This window comes from Dipodomys ordii, unplaced genomic scaffold (assembly GCF_000151885.1).
Source record: "Dipodomys ordii isolate 6190 unplaced genomic scaffold, Dord_2.0 Scaffold207, whole genome shotgun sequence".
NCBI lineage: Eukaryota > Metazoa > Chordata > Mammalia > Rodentia > Heteromyidae > Dipodomys > Dipodomys ordii.
In genome coordinates this window covers 874,697-902,043 of record NW_012267423.1, presented here as the reverse complement: position 1 = coordinate 902,043, position 27,347 = coordinate 874,697, and the positions used below count along the sequence as shown (strand labels likewise).

The 27,347-nt window shown below is 38.4% G+C and overlaps 1 protein-coding gene across 1 annotated transcript in view; it reads right to left on the bottom strand.

Moving 5' to 3' along the window:
- Positions 1-27,347, bottom strand: part of Magi2 (membrane associated guanylate kinase, WW and PDZ domain containing 2) — a gene marked incomplete at its 3' end in the record, with an annotated part of 913,285 nt that overhangs the window by 30,334 nt on the left and 855,604 nt on the right. Inside the window, exons 20-22 of the mRNA XM_013035261.1 lie at positions 25,511-25,685; positions 21,060-21,279; positions 19,658-19,801 (exon numbers count right to left, since the gene is read on the bottom strand). Coding sequence (XP_012890715.1) covers positions 19,658-19,801; positions 21,060-21,279; positions 25,511-25,685 — 539 coding nt within the window. The remainder of the gene's footprint in view (positions 1-19,657; positions 19,802-21,059; positions 21,280-25,510; positions 25,686-27,347) is intronic.

Sequence of the window (27,347 nt, the reverse complement as noted above, 5' to 3'; positions counted from 1 at the left end):
TTCTGATAGCAAAGGCCCATGGATAATACAAAAGTAGAGTTGCTTTGTTTGAAGCAGGAGAGTAGGAATGGGAGGTGCCAGGTTCCTGCTAAGTTCCCTCCGAGGTTACAATCCTGCTTCCATCCATGCTCTCAGAATTCTCTGGGGTCCTGAAAATTATTTGTAATCTTTTCCACATGTGAATGAGCACGTGGGGAAGAGAACTATGTCTTCCGTCCTGTTCTAGGATACTCTGCTATCAGAAATTTATGTCCTTTTTATTTCTTCTGATATCCACCTGTTGAAGGCCCATCCAGACCTCACACGAATCTTACTTCATCTAAGGAATCTTGCCAGGACACAATTTGTCAACCTATTGCTGACAGTCAGTGCTTCTATTACAGCTACAAGAATTGCATGCTGCAGGTATTCTGAAACAATTCCAATTTCTGAGAGTAGATCCTAATACACTCTTGGACTCATTTACTTGTCAGATTATATTTCAATTATTGGTTTTGGAAAAAATGGCTATGATAATCATGGCTATTATGGCAGTCATCTCTGATTTTATGTTTTGCAGCTATACAGACACCATGTGGTATGTATTTCCAAAGAGTAGGGATTGAATCCTTCATTATAATCAGTCTTCATTTCTGTATCTCCCTTTTTCATCATCATTATCCTTCATTAAAAGATGGCCTAGAGTATGTGAGGCAGTGTTACGCACTTGTATTAATTACCACATTTAATTGTAAAAACTGCAAGATGGCTATGCTGTGAGCTCACTTTTGTGAGGACAATGTTGAGGTTACCCCGTTTGTAAGTGACTAAGCTGGAATTTGCTCCACTCCAGGCACTTTGCCACCCACAGTGCTTTGCAGTGTTTCTCTGCATAGTCTAGAAATGTTTATTCTAGTAAGTAATGAATAAATACATGTCCAATTGCTTAGAGTTGAAAGCATGAAAAATATACATGAGTATGCCTAGGTTGTGAGTTGAAATGTTTCTCTTTATGCTTGCATGATTCTGAAAAGAATCTTTATATTTACATTAGTACCATCTTATCTCAAACTGGGAGTTGAAGTGCAAAGTGAATCCATTGGAATTTTCATGTTGCTGGCAGTCTACAGGGAAGGGAACTGATGATTGAAACTATATCTGGTATTTCTCTATGATTTGCAGTGTTGGCCATACTGGATATTGTAGGAATACAGCCTGGGATTAATTCTCCTTTGTTGAGGTCCATTTCTGGCTTTCTATAACACTCTAGAGTGTAGCAGTATTAGGCTATTACGGATCAATACCAAATAATTGGCTAGTTATTACCAATGCTCCCGGATATTTAGGAGTCTTGCTACCTGATTACAAATGCATAGAATTGAGTAGAGGAGTAGTTTATAGGAATCTATCTCTAGAGGACAAAATGAGGAAAGGAAATGTTCAAAAGATAGAGAAAGAAACCCTTGTCCCTCTTGCTACTGTGACAAATTCCTAGTGTTGTCAGAATGGAAAAACAATCCAGAAAGTTTTCTGACATTGGTTTGTAAATTTGAAATTGTTCAGTCTTCAGGACCCATAAAATCTACAACTATAAATATACATGTGAGAAGACGTGCACCAGGAATTAGAAATATGTCACCTATACCAACGTTTTTAATAGTTAACTTTTGGAAACCACCCACAATTGGAAAATAAATGAATGTGTAGTTAAATTAATACAAATAGGAAACTAGAGTAGTAAAAAGTGGGTAAATTTACAGTAAAACATACTCATTGCATTGAATTTCACAATATTAAGCTGAAGTAGGAAGAAAATATAAAAAACAAAACCAAAATCATGTCTGTGAAGTTCAGTTATTAAGTGGTATGGCTGGCTATATATAATCATCTGTAAAGAAGAGCAAAAGAATGACAGGCAGAATTCAGAAGAGGAGTTACATGGGGACATGGGGTGGGAAGAAGCATGACTCTATTTTCTAAGGTGGTTAGTGCTTGCACAAGTACCTAATTAATCATGGTAATGTGTGTGCATGCACACACATATTATATATATATATATATATATATACATGTATATATATACATACACTGTAATTTCTGTGTTCAATATATACTGAAATTGTTTTTTCCACAATGATGCAACCACAAAATTATTTACTGGAGTTCTAAGGAGAGAAATTTGAATCAGAATGGGGATAAGAGGGGAGGTGAGAATCAGGAATTGAAGAAGGGTTCATGGTAAAGTGAGAACTGGTCATTGAAAGAGTGGCCCTTGTTAGTGGATAAAAAGTTGAAATACAGAATGTTCTGCACATGAAGAGCAGGACCAGGTAGAGCAGGGAAGTGTGAAATGGCCCTATGCGTCATGGAAAACGGCTGGAGCCTAAAGTGAGCCATGGAAGGATGGAACTGCCGTGGACAATTCTGGGCCAAAGGCAGGTTGTTGTAGACTTGAGGAATCAAGTGACTTGATTATACCTGTGATTTGGGAATACCATTTTGGTAACTATGAAACATGTATGGGAGAAATAAGGAGCAGATGGGACCTATTTGCCTATGGAATAACTCAGGGTAACGATGATGTGGTAATAGAACAAAGAAGAAAATTCATAATTTGGGATCTAACTTACATTTCCTAAATGTATGTGTCCATTTCCAGAAAGATCTAGACTGAAGCAAGGGGTGGCTTCCTTCGGTCCAATCCATGCTCAGGACTGAGCACATCCCTGAGTTAAGTGGTCAATTGTGGGTGCTGACTCAGCAGCTTGCTTCCATTCTTTTTGATATGAGGTAAACATCTTAGTTTACAATGGTCTTCTCATTCTCCAGCTACAAAATTGTATTTTAAAAGTGACCTCTGTTCCCCCCCACCCATGGTATAACCCCTGTTGTCACTGTATTTGATGTCAGGGCCCAGCATCTTGTATATACACTTCTCTGATTTGGGGAGGGGAAGGGAAAATACAAAATGCTTAAATAGGGATACAGGTTGACCCATTGTAACAAAGAGATGTACAAGACACTGTAGAAAACCAACTTTACAACTTCGGCGGGGGAGGGGAGTAGTTGTGGAGGTGGGAGGGGAGGGAAGGGATGGTAGGGGAAAAACAAAGGCCGTGGTAACAATGCTTGATAGGAAATGTACTCATTACCTTGCTCATGTAACTGTAACCTCTCTGTACAGTATTTTTACAATAAAAATGTACAAAAAGAAAAAAAGACCTCTGTCTAATACATACATACATACATACATATATACATATATGTATATATATACACATACATATTATGTATTTTTTGCTTACATAAGCCTTTGCTGTCTGGACTGGAATTTTCTCAAGGTCTTAAATAGATGCAAAAAGCAATACGAACAGGTATTGGGGGGATGTTTACCTTCTGCAAGAAGCACACATTGCAGACCTTATCCTAAGGACTGCTGCTATATTCATCCTTGTAGTAGATAATTACACAAAGATGTGAGATGGTATAACAACTGGAACAAGGGGCTGCTTTGGAATGGAAAATGAATGCATTGGGTATCCATCAGGTGTCTGGAAATCCAGGTTAGATACTTGGGAGCATTATCAATCCCCAGTCCCCAGTCAATGAAACACAAGCCTGCCTTGGGTGCTGTGCTATGTCTCATAGTACCAAGTAGAAGTGATGAATCACCAATATAGAGAATCACTTGTTCCAAAGCAAGTATCTGGTCAAGTTCAACCACCCATGCTCAGACCCAGGAATGCTTTTCATCCTGAAGAAGGATCAGCAATGATGACATTTCTGTGTCCAATACAGCAGGTGGCAGGAAACAGCCACAGGAACAGGACATGGTCTAAATAAAGACGGAGGATGACAGTTAGGGAATGCTCCTGGGCCATGCCATAAAAGAAGAGTTAATACGAGAGTCACATTGAAGAATACAGTCCTGGGTCTCATCCATGGAAATCAGACAAGATTTCCAGGGGAATTTGAAAAAATAAATCAACCTCATGGGAACAGATTTGAATGTGAGCAACCAGAGGCTGGGTAATCAGGACAAGAGCAGAAGATGGAGGATGCTGGTCCAAGGAAATAGAATTATACTTAATGATCGACTGCAAATCAAGCCACTAGAGTTAATGACAACACATAGTCATTCTTTAAAGATCCCAGCAGAGTGGGTGTTAAGTGTTCTCACAACAAAATGACAGTATGTAATGCGTTTATTCATTAGCTAGATTAAAACAATGCACAACACATTTACTTCAAAATATCATGTTGTACATGACAAATACAAGATTATCTGCCAGTTTGAATAAAGTTTTTTTTTTCTAAAAGTACCCAGCTGTTGGGATCTTCTGAATTGCTAGATGCGTGAAGCAGATCTTGCATGAATCAGGATTCAGGGACATTTCCTGATAAAAGCTGTGAAGATGACGCCGGTAAACTGAGTGACCATAAGGAAAGAGCTAAATCTCTGGAGAGAGATGAAGTGACAAAGAATCTCAAAGGTGATGAATACATATAAACACTGCTTTGAGAAAAGGAAGATAGGAGAAGTTTTTATTCATTCTCAGGCACAAAGGAACAACAGTGTCGTATCAAAGAGGAAGCAGTATCCACAAACCTTGCCACCATTGCTGAGGAAAGTCAAGTGTGTTTTTCAGATCAGAGCAATGGTTTATGTACTTTTTTCTTTCTTTTCTATAAGCACAAAAAAGAAAAGTAAAACAAAAATATACCCATGAATAATTAAAATACAGTGACTCTCCTCACTTCTAATTTATTCAATTTTTTTTCTCTCTTTCGATGCCAAGATGCAATCCTAATGGTAACCCTTTGATTCCTTAACCAAACCTCTAACTAGCCCTCATGGGAAGCTGCTTTTGAAATAGTTTAAGGTTGGACATCCAATGGAAGAAGAAACAGAGCCGACAAATGGAGCCCTCCCTGCATGGGATAATGAGCTCTGAATAATTGACAATGGAGTATAACGCCAAGCGAGCTGTCTGCTCCCTGTAGCTCTCTCTTCTAATCAACACACTATTCTCCCTCAGTCCTGAAAGCAACTCCTGTAACTCATTTAACACACTATGTTCATAGGTCAGATTCTGCAAAGAAAAAAGGTAATGGATTTGATCTTTGTAAGAGGTTTTTCTTTTCCTTTTGTCATAAAAGACATGGAGCAGAGCCCAAATGATAAAGGAAAAAAAAAATCTCTCATTTGCAGATGATCTGAAAGATGATTGGGTGATGGCTGAAAGCCAACTGGGCAACTGAAAGAACCATAAAAGTTAGACACAATACAGAGAAGTGAAGAAACATTGTGGGGAGGATCTTTGCAATGCAGAGCTCCCCAAATGATCTACCAGAGTCCACAAATTACTCTCATTCTCCAGTCACTCTGTTTTATTCCCCTTGTAAATACCTGTTATCTCTCTTCTCCTATGCTTTCGATTTCATCCACCTCCGCAGCTCTTTTATCTGCATTGACCTGGTGGGGCTTCGCGCTGCAGAGTTTACATCTTCTGCTAAGCCCCGGATATTCCATCATCCCCACTGCATGGGTCTCCTGTGGACGTTTTCCAATGGGCTCTAGCATACCTGTCTTGTAATCTTCATTCTGTCAGGCTTTGCATATCCTGTGCTTTTGAAGTCCTTTATCATGTCTAGCTTGACCTTATTTTGCTTTGTTTCTATTTTGACTTTGTCATCTATGTTTGGTGATAGGAAGTGTGCAAAAGAGGAAAACAAGTCTCATAGTTTGAGAGTAAAGATATTTTTAAGGGCATAACAGGGTTTTATACACACTATCTCAGCAATGCTGTGAAATATGTAATAAATAAATGTACCCAACAAAAGGGTAATGTATTCACCATAAGGCATTTCTAATTTTTTTTAAAGCTGACTAAGAGCAAGTAGAATTTCTACATATTTTCACATATTCAATCAGCAGCAGCAGTTCATGTTCTGGTTCATCAGGAGTCTTGTGGCCTTGCATTTAACATAGTTTATTAATGTCCAGAGCTAAGAAACAAACTTGCAACCTGCAGTATTCTCTCTCTCTGTCTCTCTCTGTCTTTCTCTTTCTCTCTCTCTCTTCCTCTCTGTCTCTGTCTCTCTCTGTCTCTGTCTCTCTCTGTTTCTCTCTCTTTGTCTCTCTGTGTCTGTGTGTATGTGTTGGTCTCATGGTTTGAACTCAGGGCCTGGGCACTATTCCTGAACTTTTGTGCTCAAGGATATTGCTCTACCACTTGAGCTGCAGCTCCACATTTGGTGTTTTGTTTGTTAATTGGAGATAATAGTCTCATCGACTTTCCTGCCCAGGCTGACTTCAATCTGTGATCTTCAGATCTTAGCTCCTTGAGTAGCTAGGCTACCAGTGCCTGGCTAATATGCTATATTTTCAGGCTTCTGTCATATATTTGCTGAGTGGTGACTATCTACTGAGTACCTACAATGTGCCTATCACTAGCAGTAGGCATGAGGGGAGAACATGAAGCACCATGCTTCAGGCTCTTGTGAAGCTTATACTCTGTAGTGACAAGTGTCGTACAGCATCATCCACGTTCCGGTGAGGTTAGTTCTGGGAAAAATGACCTTGAGATGTGCCTGGAGCAGCAAGAGCCAAGGCAGGCCATGGGACCTGACTGGAAAGTAGAGAGAAGCCTCCTCAGACAAAATATCTAGCTGGGATGGAAAGGACAAATAGGGTGGACACGGGTGCAGAGGACAGAGAAGAGTATTTGTGGGAGTGGTTACAGTATGTGCAAAAGTGCTGGGGGCTGCAGGTAGCACAAGGACTTGGGAGAGGCAATCACACGCGGACTTATATTCTTATGTTTTTAAAGCCTCTTGACATATGTACTTCCTTGGAAAATGTTTTCTGTATCTCTGTGCTTAGAGAACAGAGTATTTTCAAAGAAGTATATGCTTTAGGAAGAAGAAGGGAGAATAAGAATTACAGGAAATTATTGTACATCACTCTTCCTAGAAAATACCATTCCCATTTTGCAGACAAGCAAAATTGATTCTTTGCTAAAGAACTCTCAGATAAGGACAAGCTGTCATTCCACGGTCCTGCTAGTCAGGATACTTTCTTGAAGTCTTCTCCACATTGTTGCAATGTGTGTGGGCCTATGAAGCTGCTTACAGAAGCTCTGTTAATTGACTAAGGATACATAATATCCAGGAGCCCTCAAGGGAGTAATTTGTCCATGGTCAGATTCGACAGTGAAAGAGTAAGTCCAGTATTTGAATATCAGGTCTGTTTGGCCTCTCTTCTTTCCACTAATTCATACTTTCCTATAAGTGAAGAAGAAACTGTGGATAAGGAAAGGTCAAAGGGGTGGTTAATAAGTCATTAAGACAGGCAAGATATTTCCCCTAGGCAAGTCTTCAGGGCAAGGAAGAAACTGAATGAGTTTTAGAGAGCCGTTCAGTGAAAATACCTTAGATTAGCTGACTGAGAGCAATGAAAATGGAAGTTCTTTAATGCACATAGATGACCCGAGGCTTCAAACTGAGTCAGACCCTTGAAAGGAGTCTAGCACTGTTTCTACCCAGCTTTCTCTTACTAAGAAATTCTGTGTGTGAATGTTTGTTGTTGAGAAGCTTTTACTGATTTGTTTCTCTCACATGAGGAACTTCCTGCCATTCGGGTAGACTTAAACTCACTTTCAGGCAGACTCTAGCTAAGCAAGACTTCATATTTATTGCCCAGACAAACAACCTGATCTTGGGGAAGGTAAAGTAGAATTTCTCTGGCCAGTTATTAGGAATTTGCATGCTTGTTGAAAGTATCCCCTCCTAGAGAGGACTCTTCTTAGATCCAGCAGGACAAATGCTAGTGATTCAGGCCGAAAAATAGGTTTCCTAGGTGTGAAAGCTAATACTAAACAGATTGATGAAGCATAGGATCCAAAGCCTGAACACTGTTTTCTTTTTTTTCCAGCCTGCACATTTGTGAGGCATATCAAACATTTTGCCATTAGTCTCTCATGAAAGCAGTTTTGATTGGCTGTGCTGTCAAGATTGCTTCACTTCTTCCTCCCAAAGCCTCACCATCTCCCCCTTGCTCTAGCATTCTCTTATAGCAAATGATAAAAGGAGGCAAATGTTACCTTTACTCGATATGTAGACTTTGTCTGCTTGGCCTGTAAAATGATGTCTAGTTAAAAAAATTAAATTAGGCTGGGAAGGTGGCTCAGTGGTAGAGTGCTTGCCTTGCATGCCTGAGGCCCTGGGTTCGATTCCTCAGTACCACATAAGCAGAAAAAAAAGCTGGAAGTGGTGCTGTGGCTCAAGTGGTAAAGCGCTAGCCTTGAGCTGAAGAGCTGAGGGACAGCGCCCAGGCCCAGAGTTTAGGAGCAGACCACCCCTCAAAAAATTAAATTAAATCTAGTTATTATTATTATTATTTTTACAGGAAACAGGTTTTTTTCTTTGAAGGAGTTGATTTTTAAAGCACAATGATAATTCTGTACATTTAGTTTTAGATATTCGTTTTTTCCTCTAGAATATGGTCCTATGTAAATGTTGCTTCTAGGAATTTTCTTTTTTACATATGTTTTTATTGTAAAAATACTGTACAGAGGGGTTACAATTACACGAGTAAGGTAATGAGTACATTTCTTATTGAGCATTGTTACTTCCTCCTTTGTTTATCCCCTACCATCCCTTCCCTCCCCACCTTCCCAACTCCTCCCCACCACCCAAGTTGTAAAGTTCATTTTCAACATAGTGTCTTGTACATCTCATTGTTGCAATGGGTCAACCTGTATCCTTATTAAGTGAGGTAAGCCAGGCCCAAAGAAACATAGGTCCCATGGTTTCTCTTATTTGCAATAACTAGTATAAGTCTAGGACAAGCAGAAAAGGTCAAAAGCTATGTACATATGACCATATAAGATGATGTTAAGTGAAATGAACCCCAAGATAGGGACACAAGTGGTTTTTCCTTTCTTGCTTTTTTTTGTACTTTTTATTGTAAAAATATTGTACAGAGGGGTTACAGTTACATGAGCAAGGTAATGAGTCCATTTCCTATCAAGCATTGTTGTCTGTTCCTTTGTTTTTCCCCTACCATCCCTTCCCTACCCTCCCACCTCCACAACTACACCCCTCCCGCCCCCACCCAAAGTTGTAAGATTCGTTTTCAGCATAGTGTCTTGTACATCTCATTGTTACACTGGGTCAACCTGTATCCCTATTTAAGCATTTTGTTTTTTCCCTTCTCCTCCCCAAATTAGAGAAGTGTATATACAAGATACAAGGCCTTGACATCAAATACAGTAAAACTAGGGTTATACTATGGGGGAGGAACATACAAAGAAATCAAAAAAATCACATGGTACATTATAAATACATTAGAAACAATAGCAAGAAAGAAAAAAATGTATAATGTACTATGCGATTTTTTTGTTTCTCTTGTACGTTCTTCCCCCATGGTATACCCCGTCTTTTCACTGTTTTTGATGTTGGTGCTCTGCATCTTGTATACACATTTTTCTAACTTGGGGAGGGGAAGGGAAATAACAAAAAGCCTAGTTAATTCTTAAAAAATACGGACTTCTGGTTCCCTCTGAAAGCTCAGTGCCTTGGAAGGAGGGAGTGGAGATTCCCATCGGCCCACAATGGACCTAGGCTGAAAGGGAAAACATTTCCCTTATGAAGCCCTGCTCTGCCTCTGCTGGCATGTGGATTGGTGGCTGTCCTCTATCCTTGCTGAGACTGTGGCTCATGTAGTGCTGCCACCATGCTAAATGGCTATCTGACAGGAGTGAGAAGACCATGCTGTTCTCTTCCTAGGCTCCAGCCTAGAAGAAAAACCTTGAGGTCCTCCATTGCTAGCTCCTTGTCCATAGAGTTGTCACACAGGACTGTGGTGGTGGCCAGGACTCACCAGTGGCTGTATGGTCAGGAGGCCCACATGAGTGAGGGCTGCAGTTAGAGAGGAAAGAAAGGTAGCATCCTACAGAACAACTGCTATGGTCCACACAAGGCATCATTGGCTCCTACACAGACATCCTGCCAACCAACTCTAAGACTACAAGTAGTTTGAACATTAAAGGTAAATTCCACTTTAATCTCTGCTTCTATCAAGGGGGTGGAATAGATACGCTGAACAACCCTACCACTGCTGAAGAAAGTGAAGACTCCTCTGATGCCCCAAACAAAGTGAATAGAAGAATCCAGGAAAGCAAACACATATCAAAGATGCCTTTAACCCAAGGAACAACTGCTTATTCCTGGAAATCTTGAGTTTCCATTTTGATGATAGAGTAACAATTATACCAGATCAAGCTTAGGGACACAGGCAAGGAATCTAGAGGAGAAACCTGTACAAACTGGAATCTCAAAGGATTATTCAAATTAGCTAGAGGTATAAAAGTTTAAAATGAGTAAGCTAGAAAAAGTGGGGCTAATTGAAAAGGGACAAAATGATAGAATTTGATTATTGACAAAGAAAATCAGTATAAATAGGCTAAAGAGACTTGATGAAATATACAGTGAAAGTATGAAATCCAGGGTCGTAGGCAAACATAGCAAAGGTAAAGACACAGAAAGGTTGAACGCCAAAGGATAAGACATGTACCAGGGAAAACTGAACATTCTTATATGAAGTGAGAGAGACTGTAAAGCAAAATGTTCTAGCAGGACATTACATAAAGATAAAGATGCAATTCACTGGCAAAATATATATCCTCATATCAAATTACATGGTCTTAAAATGTAAGTAAAAGCAGATAGTTCTTCAAAAAATTTACAAAACCATTAGCAGAGTGAATATATTTTAAGAACTTAGCTTAGTATTTAATAGGTTAATTAGATAAAAAAATTAGAGAGCAGAATAGATCAATAGTTCAACAGCCAATTTTTGTTCGGTGAACGGAAATATATGACCCTTCTCTAAAATTAAATTGCAGAATACATACTCCCTTCAAGTGCACATGGTTTGTGTACAAAAAAGAGCAAATATATTAGGCCAACGATCAAATTTGAAAAATGGGAATAATATAGATTATCTGAAGACAAAATTATGTTACAAATCAAGAATATGAAACTGCCAGCATATAACCATATACTCAGAACTAAAAACAAAAACACCTTTGGAAGAATCCACAAATCATAAAAGAATCACAGTGGAAATCAAAATATATTAAGAACTTACAGCAACACAATGCACATCAAAACTGCAGCCAGTGACAATAGCAACAGAAAGGATTATTAATTCAACTTCTCATTTTGCAAGGTAGTGAAATGTGAATATCAAATCACTTAGAGATACTACAGCTATAGTACAGGACAATTTTACTTAAGCACATGTGTTTTTAAGCCCTAAGGGACAGAAAGGTAAATGGAATAATGCATAAAAAAGGATACATCATAAATAAGCAAGGCTTATCCTAGGAAACGGGGAACGATTTAACCTAAAATCCACCATGATGACCTAGCGTATTAATCAGCACATTAAAGAGAGAAAGATCATATGATCTTATCTATGAATGTAGAAAAAGTGGATAAAATTCAACCTTTATTCAAAATAAACAATCCTAGCAAACCAGTAATAGAACTATTCTCAATCAGATAAAGGTTATTTATAAAAGCCCATTAAACATTATGTTTAATGGCAAAATGTTAAAAGTGTTTTAATTGAGATGAAGCATAAAACAAGACTGTCTGCTTTGATTACTTCTATTTAGTTTCATAGAGAAAGTCAAGCCAAAGGAATAAACGAGGAAAAAGAAATAAAAAAGGAATCAAAAGAAAAAAACACACCAAACTTTATTATTTTCAGGGAATGGTATTATGACATAGAACGAGTTCAGTAATTTTTCACAATTCAATTAATCAATATGCTAAGATCAATTGTATTTTCTTCTTATTTAATCCAAAACAGCTAAAACTGCATTTAAAATATTACATCTAGGAAAAGTACAGAGTTAGAGGAATGGTATCAAGACAATGTGGAATTGATCAATGAAGGAACAGGGATCAATGGAACTAGCTCAGAGCTCAGAAATAGATTTATATAAGCACAGTCTTTGACGAAGGAGCAAAGACAATATGATAAAGAAAAGAATTATTTTCAAATGCTGCAGAACTCTATATCCATATGCAAAACAGGCATCTAGACAAAGCCCAAACTTATACTCTTCATAAAAACTAATTCAAAATGTATACCAGTCTTCAATGTAAAATGCAAATCTATAGACCTCCTAGAAGAAAGCATAGGAGGAAATTTGTGACCTTTGGTTTGGTAATGATTTAGTAGATATAAAACTAAGAAACACAACACATGAAAGAATTGGTAAGCTGGACTTCACTAAAATTAAAATTTTCTGCTCTGCAAAAGAAATTGTTAAAAGAATAAGAAGACAAGTCACAGTCTGGGAATCTATTTGCAAAAGATACCTTAAAATGAGCTGTTACCCAAAATACACAAAGAACTCTTAAAAATTCAAGAAGAAAGCAACACAATCAAAAGAGTTTAAAAATATCTCATGAAAGAAGATATACAGATGGAAAATTAGCATATGAAAAGATACTCTTGAGGCTGGGATATAGTTCAGTAGAAGAACACTTACTTGCCTAGCATGCATGAGGCCCCCGTGTTCAAGCCTCAGGACTTACTGGAACAAATTGGGATTGAAGAGAATGTAGAGGAAATTGATGAATGAGACAAAGAAGAAAAAACAAGAAAATATAAGTGGAATATGCAAAATCTTTGGGACATTGTGAGAGACTTTCCCTATGCATTATGGATATGGAAGGAGTAGAGGTACATCATAGTGGCACAGATCATATTCTGAAGGCTGGGCTAATCAGGAGGCTGAAATCCGAGGATCGTGGTTCAAAGCCAGCACGGGCAAGAAAGTCCGTGAGACTCTTATCTCCAATAAACCACTAGAAAACTGGAAGTGGCACTGTGGCTCAAGCAGTAGAGTGCTTGCCTTGAGCTTAAAAGCACAGGAACAGCACCCAAGCCCAGAGTTCAAGGCCCATGACTGACCAAAAAAAAAAGAAAATATTTTGAAGAAGTTAGTGAAAGCTGGGCGCTGTTGAATCATGCTTGTAGTCTTAGTTACTCAGGAGGCTGAATTCTAGAGGATTGCTGTTTGAGGCCAGCCCAGACAGCAAAGTCTGCTAGACTTCCTCTCCAAAATTACTAGCAAAAATCAGGTCTGCAGGCGTGGCACAGGTGGTAGAGCACTGGCTTAGCAAGCATGAGGCCCTGAGTTCAATCCCCACTAGTGCTCCTCGCCCCTCAAAAAAGGAAGTCGGGTAAAGGATGTTTCTGGAACACTAAATAGGAAAGATCAGAAAATACCCCTGAATACCTACCTAAAATAATATATGGCATAAGGAAAAATTATGAAAGCTGAAAGACACACTCGTATTGAAAGAAAAACAGCAGATTTTCCAACACAAATTCTAAATGCAAGGAGGTATGGAATGATAAACTTCAAGCCCTGAAAGTGTCAACTTAGATTAATGTATCTGTCAAAGTTACCTCTTCATAATTGAAGAAGAGATAAAAAACTTTCCATGATAAACAAAAAACCCCACTAAATTAGCACTGTTGAAGATAATGAAGGAAATCCTATACACAGAAGAGGAAAAGAAATACAACAAAGAAATTAGAATAAAGAATAAATCATTCTAGATGAGACCATAGGTAGACTTGCATCCAACTCCAGGGTGGCTAGGATGTTAAAATCTAATACTGATCTAATTAGTTATAAGCTAAATGTGTCTAAACAGTAGAAGGAAAAGTGACAAGTTCAAAAGAAGATGAAATCTTATAACAGTAGCAACAAAAACATGGGCAAGAAGCAATTTTTCCCCATTGTTCATGCAATGTGTTAGGTCATTCCAAAAATCACTGCAGGCTGATATTTGTGTGATAGGAGTTTGAAAAAGGAGGCAAATACTTTAAAACTGCAATAAAATAATGCTAAGCAGGCATATGCTAGTATTATAATGCTGTAGGGTGATATGAAGTCATCAATGTTTGCTTTTGTCATAGAAAATATATTGTATAGAGATGGGGAATATTTATACTTACATGGAACCAAGAGACACCTTTACTTATTATTTATTTAGTTAACTGGGGGTAAAATTTAGGGGCTTGTAGATTCTAAACATGCACCATATACCATCAGCAAAGCCCCAGCTCTATTTCACCTTTTTCAAGAGTAAATCTGTCTCTTTTCAGCTTCTATAAGTTCTTAGAGCTACTATATCTTTCATTTGAATGTCTTATATTTGGAGATGAATATTTATCTCTAAAAAATGAAATCATGTTATTTACAGAAAAATAGATGGAACTGTGAAATGAAATAAACCAGACTCAAAAAGACAAAGTGCATATTTTCTCTCATATGTGGCTTTATATTTTTAAAGACATGAAACTAGAAGCAGAGACTACATGGGGAGACAGAGGGAAACAGCAAAAGTGGGAGGAGAGGATCAAAGAGAGCAAAGGTAGTGAAGATGATCACAGTATACTATACACACATATGAAATGTAATGTCATAATGAGCCAGATGCCAGTATCTTACATCTGTACTCTTTGCTGTTCATAGGCTGAGATCTGAGCACAGAGGTCAGAAGCAGGAAAGTCTGTAAGACCTATCTCCGATTACCACCAAAAACTTGGAAGTGAGCTGCTGCTTATGTGGTAGAGCACCAGCTTTGAGTAAAAGAGCTGAGGGACAGTGCCTAGGCCCTGAGTTCAAGCCCCAGTACTGGCACACGTGCACGTGTACACACACACACACACACACACACACACGTCACAATTAAATTCATATTGTACAATTAATACATGGTAAGAAAAATTGAAGGCATAAAAATACATAATTCTGTCTAAATTTCGTACACTCCCTGATTCATTGAGTTTTCTGGTAGTTATTTTGTATATTTATTATTCTTTGCCTGTTTTTCTATTTAGTTTTGATTTCTAGTGAGAAAGTATTTCTAAGAACTTCATACATGTGATTTATTCATAATTATGAAAATTTTATTCCTGTCAACTTATCAGAATATTTTACCAACAGATTGCTGGCTGGACATCAAACCCAGGGCCTGTGCATCCTAGGCAAGCACTCTGCCATTGAGCTAGATCCATATCCCAAGAAAATATTTTCTAATAATTTGTTATAGTTTTAAATCTGAATGTCATTTCTGTTTTTTTTAAAAAGGTATTAGCCTTCTTGAGTGCTGAAGAAAGGCCACCAGACATGACAATTATGTTTCTATTTCCTATTTCCGTTTAGTTCTTCCTTTGCAAATTGTTTTGTTTTGTTTGTTCAACTTTTAACACATCAGTCCTAATTGGTGCTGAAAGCTTTCCAGTAATTAAAATAAAAATTCTTTCTCATTTGTGCTTTGATAAATTATTTACTGTAAGTAGGATGCATGCAGTTTTCTTGGTTTATTCTAGCTGCACTATTCTACTCAAATTCGACTCCATTACTAATTTATTTTGCTCATTTGCCTTTTGGAATGGGTCTCACTATGTAACCTTCTTATTTTATCCCCCCAAGTACTGGGCTTATAGGTGTCCATCACCATATCAGGTTCTTTATCTTAATATCGAACTGTTTTTCCTCCCACAAACCAATACTTAATTTTTTTTGTTTTAATAAAAAAATCAATATTGCCTGCTGGTCTATTTTTCAAAATCTTCCAACAACTCTATAAGGTGATGTAATTTTTCTATTTTATTGGAAACTAAGGCTCATAAAGTGAAATGATGTTTCTTCTTTAATAGATCATATAGATCACCATTATTAATACTTTTCTCTTTTTGGTATATAATAGTTGTACAAAATAATGGGATTTGTTATGAAAAATTATTTGCTTAGTTACTTTCAAGTGTGTTCTTAGAATATTAAACAAGCATTTAATTGATTTAAAAAGGAGTTCATCATACCCCAAACTGTATTTGGCCTTTGGTTTGTAATTCTTTTTTTCAAAAGAGTCATTAGTGAGTTTTTCACAACTTTCTGATCATGGTATACTATAAGTATATTCTCAAATTTTGTGAGAACCTTTGTACTGTGTATCTTAGGTTACTTGGCTGATCTGACATTTTCTATCAAGGTTTTGATTCATATGAAAAATTGAGCAAATATACAATGCTCTTGGGAGGGAAAAACAACCATTTTGTGGGTATATTTACTAATCAGTTTGAAAGGCAAATCATCTAATTGGCTAAAAATATCTGAAAATAATTCTCACTGCTTTAGGTTCTCAGAAAGCCTAGAGTAAAATCAACCAGTAGGGACTGGCTTTGGGGATATGTGTGCTCTCAGCCTTCATGTATTCCATGAAAACGCCTCTGGGTAGAAAGTTCATTCTTACTTTTATTGGCTACCACTTGGAGGCCTAAGAACAAGTGTTAAACATGATCTCTACCACATACTCTCAGAATCCTTGAGGGAGAACAATATCCTTTCTTCCCTGTTGGCTAGCTCCTCACATTCACTGTACCTGGGCCTTGCTGCATTCCTGCACTCTTTCTCTGTACTACTGTTTTCCTACAGCCATACTAACATAGAACACACAGGACAAATCTCGGGTTCAGAGGCTAAAATTAGATGCATAAGCAAAGTGATCAAAGTAGCATTGTTTCTATTCCTAACCACAGGGCATGGTAATGTATTCATTGTTATATGAAATGATTTTTCAGAGTCATTCAAATTTTTTGGTTGTAATTCTGATTTTCCTGTACTGAATTTAATCTTAGACAGCCTAGTATCTGATTATTTCCTGGCTTTCTAATTTTGTTCCTAATCATGGGAAAAAGTAGAAAAATAGGCACTATCCCTTAAATGTGTTTGGTCATGAAATGTCTGCTTGTTTAGTTTGGCATAAAGGAAATAATGCACGGGGATTGAAGGTGAGGAAAACATTAACAAGGAGAATTGTGTCTGATGTTTCAAAGGCCAGGAAAAGCTTAGTGCCAATTTCCCCTTTTTACTTTTTGAGCTAATTTTTGGGGATAGCTCATGAATATCTAGGAATATCATGAATATCTCAGACTCTCAAGAGTTCTAGAAATTTGCCAATCATAATATTAATGTAGTTGACAGTTGCCTTGCAAAGTCTTACCTGTACAGACATTTAAGTTTTATATGTATCTGCATACCAAAAGTATTAGATGGAACAATAAAATGATAACTGGTTACCCAACTAATTTTATTGTATATTTTCCAAATTAATAACCTAGATATTATACAATGTACACATCCATTTAAGGTAATAAACCCATTGTCATACAAATACCAATCCTGATCCATTCTAGTCCTTGACGAACTGATTTAAATATATCTACGAATGATTAATTTTTGATAAGCATTAATGAAGATAGAAAGGATTAGCTTTAAATGATCAAATATGTACAAAAGCATAAAATAAGATCCAAATTGCTCATGTGTTGTGATCAAGTACAATTATCGAGCGTTAAGTCTATAGATCCAGAGTACTGTCTACTTCTGACCGTAGATAATACAAACATTGTCAAACATCTACTGTGAAGTGGCTTGTTCCTCTGACATGGAGTCTGATGCCCCAGTTAAGTTCTGCCATATGAATCCAGGAGTGAGAGACACCCTCACACGCTGGAATATCAACCATGACCCGTAAATAGCAGAAAACACCTTATTTCTCTTTGCTAAGTTCCCAGGCTTAATAAACAGAGATAAAAAGATCAACCAGTTATATCTGATTCTGGCCTCCAATATAGCTCATTTTCTTTGAGAAGTAAATGAAATCTATTATTGTAGAGCAAGGTAAACTAACCCATATTATCAAAAAATGGCCATAATAATTTCTTTTCAATAGTTTGTACATATAAGCAATAGATTGCTTCAGAAGATTGTAATGAAAATGATTAAACATTACCTATTTTAATAATCCCCGACTAGATGTAAAAATACCATCTAGGCAGAGGACACATCTTTATCACCTGCCAGATGGAGAGGCATCTTTCTTAAAACCAAGCACATGCTTAGAAAGTTCTAACTCTGTGTTTACCTGAATTTAAGGACATGAGGTACACCATTGGAATGAATGGAAACTTCCTCAGATAAAGGTCTTGAGAAGACTAACAGAGCCTGAACCACATGTATCACATCTTCCTCAGACTGGAGCGGCTACAGCTCCCTCTACCAGAAATTTTCCAGCTGCAGCTTGCATCACACAACAAGGACTTCTTAAAATACAGCCTGTTTTATTCTGGGTGCTGGTTGTTCATGCCTGTTATCCTAGCTACTCAGGCGGTTGAGATCTAAGGATTGAGGTTTGAGGTTGGAAGCCATCTGGGGGCATGGGAAGCCCATGAGATTTTTTTTTTGGGGGGGTGGTCCAGTCGTGGGGCCTGAACTCTGGGCCTGGGCGCTGTCCCTCAGCTCTTCAGCTCAAGGCTAGCACTCTACCACTTGAGCCACAGCGCCACTTCCATTTTTTTTTCTTTTTTTGCTTATGTGGTGCTGAGGAATCGAACCCAGGGCCTCGAGCATGCAAGGCAAGCGCTCTACCACTGAGCCACCTTCCCAGCCCGCCCATGAGATTCTTATCTCCAACTGCTCTGCAAAATGCTGGAAGCAGAGCTGTGGCTCAAGTGGTAGAGCACCAACCTTCAGCAAAAAGAAAACAATCTTAAGGGACAGCATGTAGGCCCTGAATTCAAGCTGCAATATTGGCACAAATATATGAATGTGTGGGCGCTCACACGTGTGTGTGTGTGTGTGTGTGTGTGTGTATCTCTATCTCTATCTCTATCTCTATATCTTACCCAGTAACAATTAGTTGCTGAGTGTCTCAAGTTCCAAAATCAAAGCCAGAGCTATTCCTTATTAATTTTAAGAGCATGGAGGGCAAAAATGAATTCTAAATTTTATTTACAATAACAACTGGTTTTTATTGTGTACTTATGGGGAGGAGAGAGAGACAGAGAGACAGAGAGAGAAAAGGAGGAGAAGGAGATGGAGAGAAAGAGATTGCCTAATGTTCTGTTGTTCTAAATGTTCACATTGTCTAGTCTTGTATCTTGTATCTTTGGTGAAGAATCAGTCATCTCATCAATCACTTGCCTCAAAGCAATTATTCTACTAAAATCAACTCTCAATTTGCATTCTAATTGGGAAATATCTCAGTATTATTTTTATGGACAACTGATATATAAGAAGCACAATTCCCCTTTCTTTACTGTGTCTATCTGTGCAAATCAAAGCCAAAAGATAGGTCAATACCAAGAGAATATTTCTAAAGAAACACAAGACCATTTGATTAATAAACACAGAGGAATAATGTAAAATAAAAGACAAATTCCAGAAGATTCAACTTAAATGAAAATGGCATCACTTAATCATAGAAAGATTATGGAGCAGTCCCACCATTTTGAGTTATTTCTTGCATTTCCTTCCTCTGCTCATTTTCTTTTTTGCTCTTTAGACAAAGTAACAATCTTTTGAGGTTCATCAGTTAGAAGGTTGTAAACAAAAAATGAAAAGCATCATAATTCTCAGAGTAGTAAAATCTTTGAGAAAAAGTATCATGAAATGGAAAAAGATAAAGCAGGATTCAAGTCTGCTTGCTTGATAGAACACATTTAGCACCTTTTTGAAACCACAGTGGGTTTTTCATTCATAATTAAGGAGCTTTATAAAGACACTACTCTTACCCTCATCCTTCCATTCCTTATTGCTGGTCCATCCTCTGCCAATCTCAACACATACAAATCCATTTTGTATTCTCTTCCTCCACGGATGCTGAATCCAAATCCTTTGGCTCCTTTCTCCATGTCCACAGTGAAGTAATCAAAATCCTTTGGGTTTCAGAAAAATGGAATAAACAACTGATTAGTATTGGAGAAGCTTCTATGGTCATTTTCTCTGTTCTCTGTCCCTCTCCTAGTTAATGTTCCAAGTGACACAATGTTGTAAGAAGCAATCTGAACTCACAAATAATGAAAATACAAGGAACTGTTTCAAAGGTTTGAGCAGATCAGAGCAGTTAAATGTGGTCATTAATAGTATCACTATGTATTTCATGCTGATCTTCCGTGGCTTACTTAATACATGGAATTAGTACATATAAGCCCAAATGGCATCATTTGATTTTCCTTACTACTGTGAACACCTATTTATGGTCAGTTTGTGTGTGTGTGTGTGTGTGTGTGTGTGTGTGTGTGTGTTAATTACAGAGTTACATAAAGTGAAATTTAATGGGTCTGTTTCTATCTCTCCATTGCATTTGCATAGAATACTGGATATCAAATTAGATTGCACAAAATCAGTTTCTCTTTTCCTAAATGTCAATTCCTGATTTTCTGACCTTCACTGTTGTTAAACTCTTCTAGAGTAAAGGTGATCTTCAATTCCTAAGAGAACATAACACTATCTGAAAGTGAAGTTGAACTTCTTTTTTTATCTTATTATCTGGCTTGCCAGGTAGTGAATATTTGCTAGGTACTCAGCTCTGGTCTAGACACCCTTCACAAATGTTGAATCCTTAGCCTGGCATCTTTTTAGGAACTAGCAGCCCAGAGAGGCTAAGGAAGTTCTCATGAGGTACATTTAACATCAACAAATAGTTATAACAGTTGCATGCTTGACTGTACATACAGGAACCTGGTGGTAGTTGCAGAAGTTATAGTTTAGACGATAAAGCCCAGCCTGGCCTGACCCTTCTCAGAGAAGCTCAGCCTTTGCCACAGAATAGGATTTAGTAAATCATTATGGACCTAAACCACCTCCGTTTCTGGCAAATGTGAAATTATTTGCAGTAGCTGTATTCTGAGAATTCAGATACTAGCTTAAAAAACCCCAGAAAGTAGCATACTCATTCATATCAGCAGGTTACTACCCACACACTACTGATGGATTGGTGGATGGATGGATTGTCCTGCTTTGTTCTGAAGCAGATTTATTTCTCCAATGCATTTGGGGATGCAGGTGTTACTGTGATAACTTCAGAACAGGGAACAGGGATTTGGCTCACTATCCCAGAAGGGTGTTTTCCCTGTGTCCCTTCCTATTTCATTCCTTGGATGTTGGGAAGTCTTGGTGGAGCTGCTGAGGTACCTGCGGCTGCCTGTAGTCTGACAGAGGGTACTGCCTGGTGTCAGGGGAGTGTTGCCTGTAGTCCAGCAGAGGAGGTTGCCTGTAGTCCAATGGTGGGGGCTGCTGGTAGTCCCCGCCTGGGGGTTGCCTGTAGTCCAGTGGAGGCTGCCTGTAGTCTGTGAACGGAGGCTGTCGTATGTCTGGTTTCACATCTTGCCTTGCTTTTACTTCTGACCTGTAACTAATAAATTGAAAGGGGATTTGCTTCAGTATCCCAGAATTGTTAGGAGATGAGCATGATTGCATGAGCCCAGCCCAGCCATCAAAACTTGTGGTAGCCACTGCTTCTAGGAGTCTGCTTGTATATTTAGGACTTTGAGAAGATCGAATAACTATAATTTTACCTTGAAGACCAGATAATTTCTTTATTGGCTTTTAGTCTCACGGATACTTATTAGTATTGCATATTTGAAAAATATGACTACCTTGAACAATTACCATTAGGATAATCCAATATTTGGTGAGGACAAACAGGAAGTGCTGGAGTATGGATGTGTTTCTTTGGGGTTCTTAGAAGGGAGTTGGTAATGGAGTTGTTTCAACCAGTCCTGCGAGCAGGTGCCATTTGTTACTTAACCTTGCAGAGGGGACTCATTTCTTTTGTGAGTTGCATAATTCAAGCTTCGCTTTCTTCCTCAGCAGTCCACTCACCTACTGAGAGTGTACATGCTGAGAAGAGAATTATTTAAAATATGCTTTGAACAAGATGTTTAACTATGTAAATGCATGCATGAAACAAAAGGAAGCGAACTGTTGGCATCTGTCCATGAGTGCTGGTTCCTTTCTAGAAATGGCTTGCTTGGTGGTTTTGATGTCATGCTGTTTTAACTTATAGCCCAGGTACTTTATTTTTTATGATCTGTGTGGTATTGGTATGAAATATCCATTATGTGCTTCGTTTCCAACCAGATGTGTCACAAGGTAAAGGAAAAAAGGGTGAAATGAAGACTCTCCCCAAAGATTACACAAGTGATTAGAAATAGGACAGTAGAAACTTGTGACAGCTGTCATCCAGCCCACCAAATACTTCATGCTACACCAGAGTCACATGCCAGGATTTCCAGAGGAACTGAGCACTCATTAACAAGGAAAACACACTATGTTTTAATGAGGATTTCTAACTTTTAAGAGAGTAGTTCACTGACAAAGGAAAAATTTAGGTTGCTCTGAGTATGTGAAAAAATTTAAGGAAAATGAAAGCTTATTTGCGAAAAAGAAAACAGGATTTTTAAAGTTCTTTTGTTAATGAAAGGACAAAAAATTAGATCTTTGTAGCTATTAGTTCTATCAGCAGACTTAGAAGTAATAAAACTTGTTAGTGGTAAATCCTAGTAAATTTTTAGAGTATGGAAAAAGATCCAGAATTAATGCAGTCCAGGTAAAATTCTGCATCTTCTGGGACCTTAAGGAGATTTTTCCTGCCTCAAACATCTAGGCTGCAAGATCTGTGAGAAAAATAACATTTCTAATGCTCGTCTATTGACTTTGCTATTTTAAATTGCAGTCAAATAATGATTGCCCTCATTAGAGAAGATGAATTTTACTATTATATTTCATTTGGGAATATGCTCCAATGTGACTCTTGTTTGTTTTCAACAAATACTATAGTATTTCATACCTTTTCATTTTAAAGTTCATTCGCATTTTGTGAACGTACACACAAAAATGTCAGGGGAGAGGGAAATAGACATAGAAATAGAAACAGTTATGCAGGGAGCCATGGGAATTTACTCTAGGAGTAAATAAGATAGGATAAAATATGACTTATTCTAATTCCCAAAATAGAAATCTGTGGGCAAATTGCTCTCACTCTAACATGGGAATTGGCTCATTCCAACATGTAGGTGGGCCCCTTTTTACAAAAAACACTTGTCATATGGGCCGAAATAGAGCCATCTCTAGCTCAATCTAGAAAAAGGCAAAGAATTTTCCTCAGCACCTTGACATCTTTCAATGCAATTATGAAAACATTTATGATATCTGTGGAAAAAAGAATCTCTTTATGATATATAATTAAGCCACCACTAACCTTCAAAGACTTAAACCCAAATGAAGCCCAAATGCAGACCTGTTAAAAAGGTCTTAGGACTGAAGTAGCATTGAACAGGTATTAATATTATTGATAAAAAATAAGATGAGAACTATAGGCAAATACAATGATAATTTATACAAAATTGGATCAGGTTAAACCCAGAGTTAAGAAGTATTTGATTTTGTAGTCAGAAAAAACAGCTTTCCAATGTGTACTGCCACTGTGATGGGGGCTAAAGTGCCTCCATTTTGAGCTAGTAGCCAGAGTGCCTTACTCCACTGTGCACCCCATAGAACCATGAGACTCTCAGACTCCATCCTTCATTCCATCCAACCTTTCCTGGAGGAACAGTGGGCAGTTGTGGATGAGTAAGGATAGACTAGCCGAAGAGCACACTGAGGAAAGATAAGACTAGTCATCTAAGGATGAGATTACCCACTAAAGACTAGAAGCAAGTCCCACATCCAGTGTGTCCAACCCTGAAAAGAGAAGACTATGGTGGAAAGATTAATCTAGAATGGCAAAGCCAAGGACTGCTAGGATTAAGTCTTTCCTCTTGAGTCTAAGTTGGATCCTGGGGAAAGTTAGAGCTATCTATTGAGGTAGCAAATAGTGAAAGCAAACACATCTAGGAGCTAATTACTAAAGTGCCCAGGTCTTCATTTTCTATGGTCTTCTTTTTTCATTTGTCAAGTTCTTACCTCTGCATCATTTGCTGTATGGGGCTTTTCTCATCTCTACGATATATTAGAAATGTAAGTGGCTGATAGCAAATGACATTTGCTTTCCATGATAGCATGGGAAATATTACAGTAGAACAGACTTTACAGAAATCTTACATGGGCAACAACATGAATAAGGAACCCATAGAGATCTGGGAATCAAAAACAATCTCCTTCCAATCTTATCAACATGGGAGACTGGACATGGGAAGCATCTGTTCAGAGACCCATGGAATCCTGGGTAAGACTGGTGAGCAGATCTGTGTAACCACATGGTGTATGTGCTTCTGGTAAATTACATGGTGACACCTTTTCTTCTTCTTTAATCATTCAACTCAACCCAGGCTGTCTGTTACACACCACTCACAATAAGAAGCAGTGCCATTTTTGTTTGACACTCCCTTTTCTAGAGATTTAAAGTGACTTGTTCATATTAGTCCATATGCTTGTATGTGTGGAATGGAAGTCAGATTGTGGGTAGGAGGATGTACGGTTACCATGCAACCTAAAAGTGTAAGTACACAAGAATGCTAAGGAATCCTTGCATATTTCCTTCTTCTACGCTGCAATAACTAGTCTATGTCTGGGACACGCAGAAAAGGTCAAAAGCTATGTATATTATGACAAGATAAGATGATGTTAAGTGAAATGAACACCAAGATAGGAATACAAGTGGTTTTTTCTTTCTTGCTATTGTTTCTAACAAATTTATAATATATCATGTGATTTTTTTGTTGCTTTGTATGTTCCTCCCCCATAGTTTAACCCTTGTTTTCACTGTATTTGATGTTGGTGCCGAGCATCTTGTATATACACTTCTCTAATTTAGGGAGGGGAAGGGAAAAAACAAAATGTTTAAATAGGGATACAGGTTGACCCATTGTAACAATGAGATGTACAAGACACTATGGAAAAACAAACTTTACAATTTAGGTGGAGGCGGTGGGGTGGGGGGGGGAGTGTAGTTGTGGAGATGGGAGGGAAGGGATGGTAGGGGAAAAATAAAGGAGGAGGCAACAATGCTTGATAGGAAATGTACTCATTACCTTGCTCATGTAACTGTGACCCCTCCGTATAGTATTTTTACAATAAAAACTTACTTAAAAAAAGCAATATGCAATGATTTCAGCTGTCATCTTAAAACCCTACAGATTTCTACCACAGTAGGATAAAGATCAGACCCTTTTGCATACTTATAAGGACCTTTACAGTGGGCCTGCTGCCCTCACTCACTTCATCTCAAACCATGTCCCGTCCCTCATCCTCTTTCAATCACCATGACCTTGACCTTTGTCCTTCACACTTGCAATGGTCCCTCTAGGTAGGCCTTTGTAAGTATTCTTCAGTTGGACTCTCCTGAGTGTGCTCTTCATCTAGTAACCCTACCTATCTTCAGTTTCTCATTTTTGTTCTCTAGGACAATTTCTCTTATTGTGAAGAACACAATCTAGCTATATTTCCTAATAAAAGCTCTCTCTCTCTCTCTCTTGCTCTCGCTCTTGCTCATATGTGTATATGTATACAAATATACATCTCAAAATTACATAAAATGACAGTACATTCTACTATATGAAAATCTCTCTCCCTGCCTATAGCCAGAACTGTCGCCAAACATTTGCCCACCTTCCCTTATCTCTCAGAATTAGAGAAAACGTTACCTATTATCATGTCCTTGCAGCTGAAGTGGCTGAGGCGGTGCGGGTTGGGTGACAGGGCTGTTTGGAGTGGCTGGGCTTGGCTGGGCCAGAGGGCTCTGCTGGGCCAGGGGGCTGTGCTGCTGGGCCAGGGGACTCTGCTTCTCTGAGCTGGGTGCCGAAGCTGGGCTGTTGAGCTCTGATGAGGAACCAAAGCAGCAGATGTGGTTAGGTTGGCATTTGATCCGGGGCAAGTGGTGGTCAGAGGTAGACACTCTGCCTCTTCAGATGAGTTCAAGACTTGGATCACTTCAGTCTCAGTAGATTAAACTTAGCAGGGTTCAACCCACTCCTGCAATGAGTGTTCTTTCATTACTTATAACCAACCGTATCAGACGAGGTTACCTCGTTACCTTGTCAGAAGAAAAGATTACCCAGACAAACCTAACCTCCAAACAACCCACCCAAATCCAAACAACAAAACGCCAGTAAAAACTAAGAAAAAAGGAAAAGACATAACCTCTAGGACACATCCCAACATTTTTTTGCTGACAGAAAATGTTTTAGTCATATTCTTCAACTCTATGAAAAGGGCTCTGTAGTTTAAGGTGCCTTCAAACTCAAGATCCTCTTGTCTCAACCTCCTAAGTGCTGGCATTGGAGTCATGGACCACTATACCTGGCTCAATAAGTCATAGTGGGGTTACAAAGAGGTAATCTTAAATGGCATAAGTGCTATTTATAATCTCTGCTTTAGTCACCTACCAGTCTTACCATCTAATAAGCTTCTGTATCTGTACCATAATTCTTTGGAAAGAAGGGCAACACTGAGCTCAGGAAGATTTCTAAAACTATTCTTTCCCGCCAGAAAGCTGCTATATTTTTTATCCCGAATAACAGAAAATTTCCAACTGAAATCATCTCTATAGGACGAACAAACACATTTCACATCAGGAAGACGGAGAAGCAGATCAGAGTTTTAGTGATCAGCTGTGCCTAGGGCTTATTTCCATTGGGTATTTTATATGTTTATATGTCTGTAGATGACAGGTTTTTGAGAAATGGTCTTTGTCTTCTTTTTCTCTGGTTGGGTGACAAAAGGGGAAGGATCTATTAGCATTCTATTCTACACCCCTTTCTTCTCTCATAGCCCACATATGTTAATTTCTTCTCCATTTTTATCAGCATTTCTTACCCTTGACATTCTTAACATTTTGGACCAGAAAATTCTTTGCTGTGAAGGGCTGTCTTGTGCAGTTTAGAATGATTAGTGACATCTCTGGCCTCTCTCCACTAGATGACAGTCGCATCCCTACCCCCATCACGACAGTTAAAATTGTCTGTAGAGATTGCCAAATGTCCCCCAGGGAGCCCACTTCATCCTGGTTGAGAATACCGTCTTACATTTAAAGTCAAGCGTCTGTGTAGCCATTTAGTGTCTGCACATCGATAATCCTAAAGTGGAATGAGGAGGAGTACTGAGTAAAACAGGGGGTAGCAAATAGGCCTATCAGCCTCTATGTGGGACATGATGGTTCATTCACCAGTGAGCTCCAGTGATGGAACTCTTGGAAGACATTAACAAACCAGCAGCTACAAACTAGTAATGAACCCACTGGGTGTGGAAGTGATAGACACATGCTGGATTGCCAATTCAGAACTGTAGGCCCCTTAAAGGCATGATTGTGAGCTGTGATCTTTACCACTCTGCAACCTCAGGGGGGAGACCTTGTACAGAGAAATTCAAAGGCTGAGTGGGAATTTCAAATTCCTATCAGATGCCACATTTCCGTACACCACAAAACTTCTTGAAGCTTTTCAAAATCAATCTGACTTTGAAGAATCCTCCAGAGATAAATAA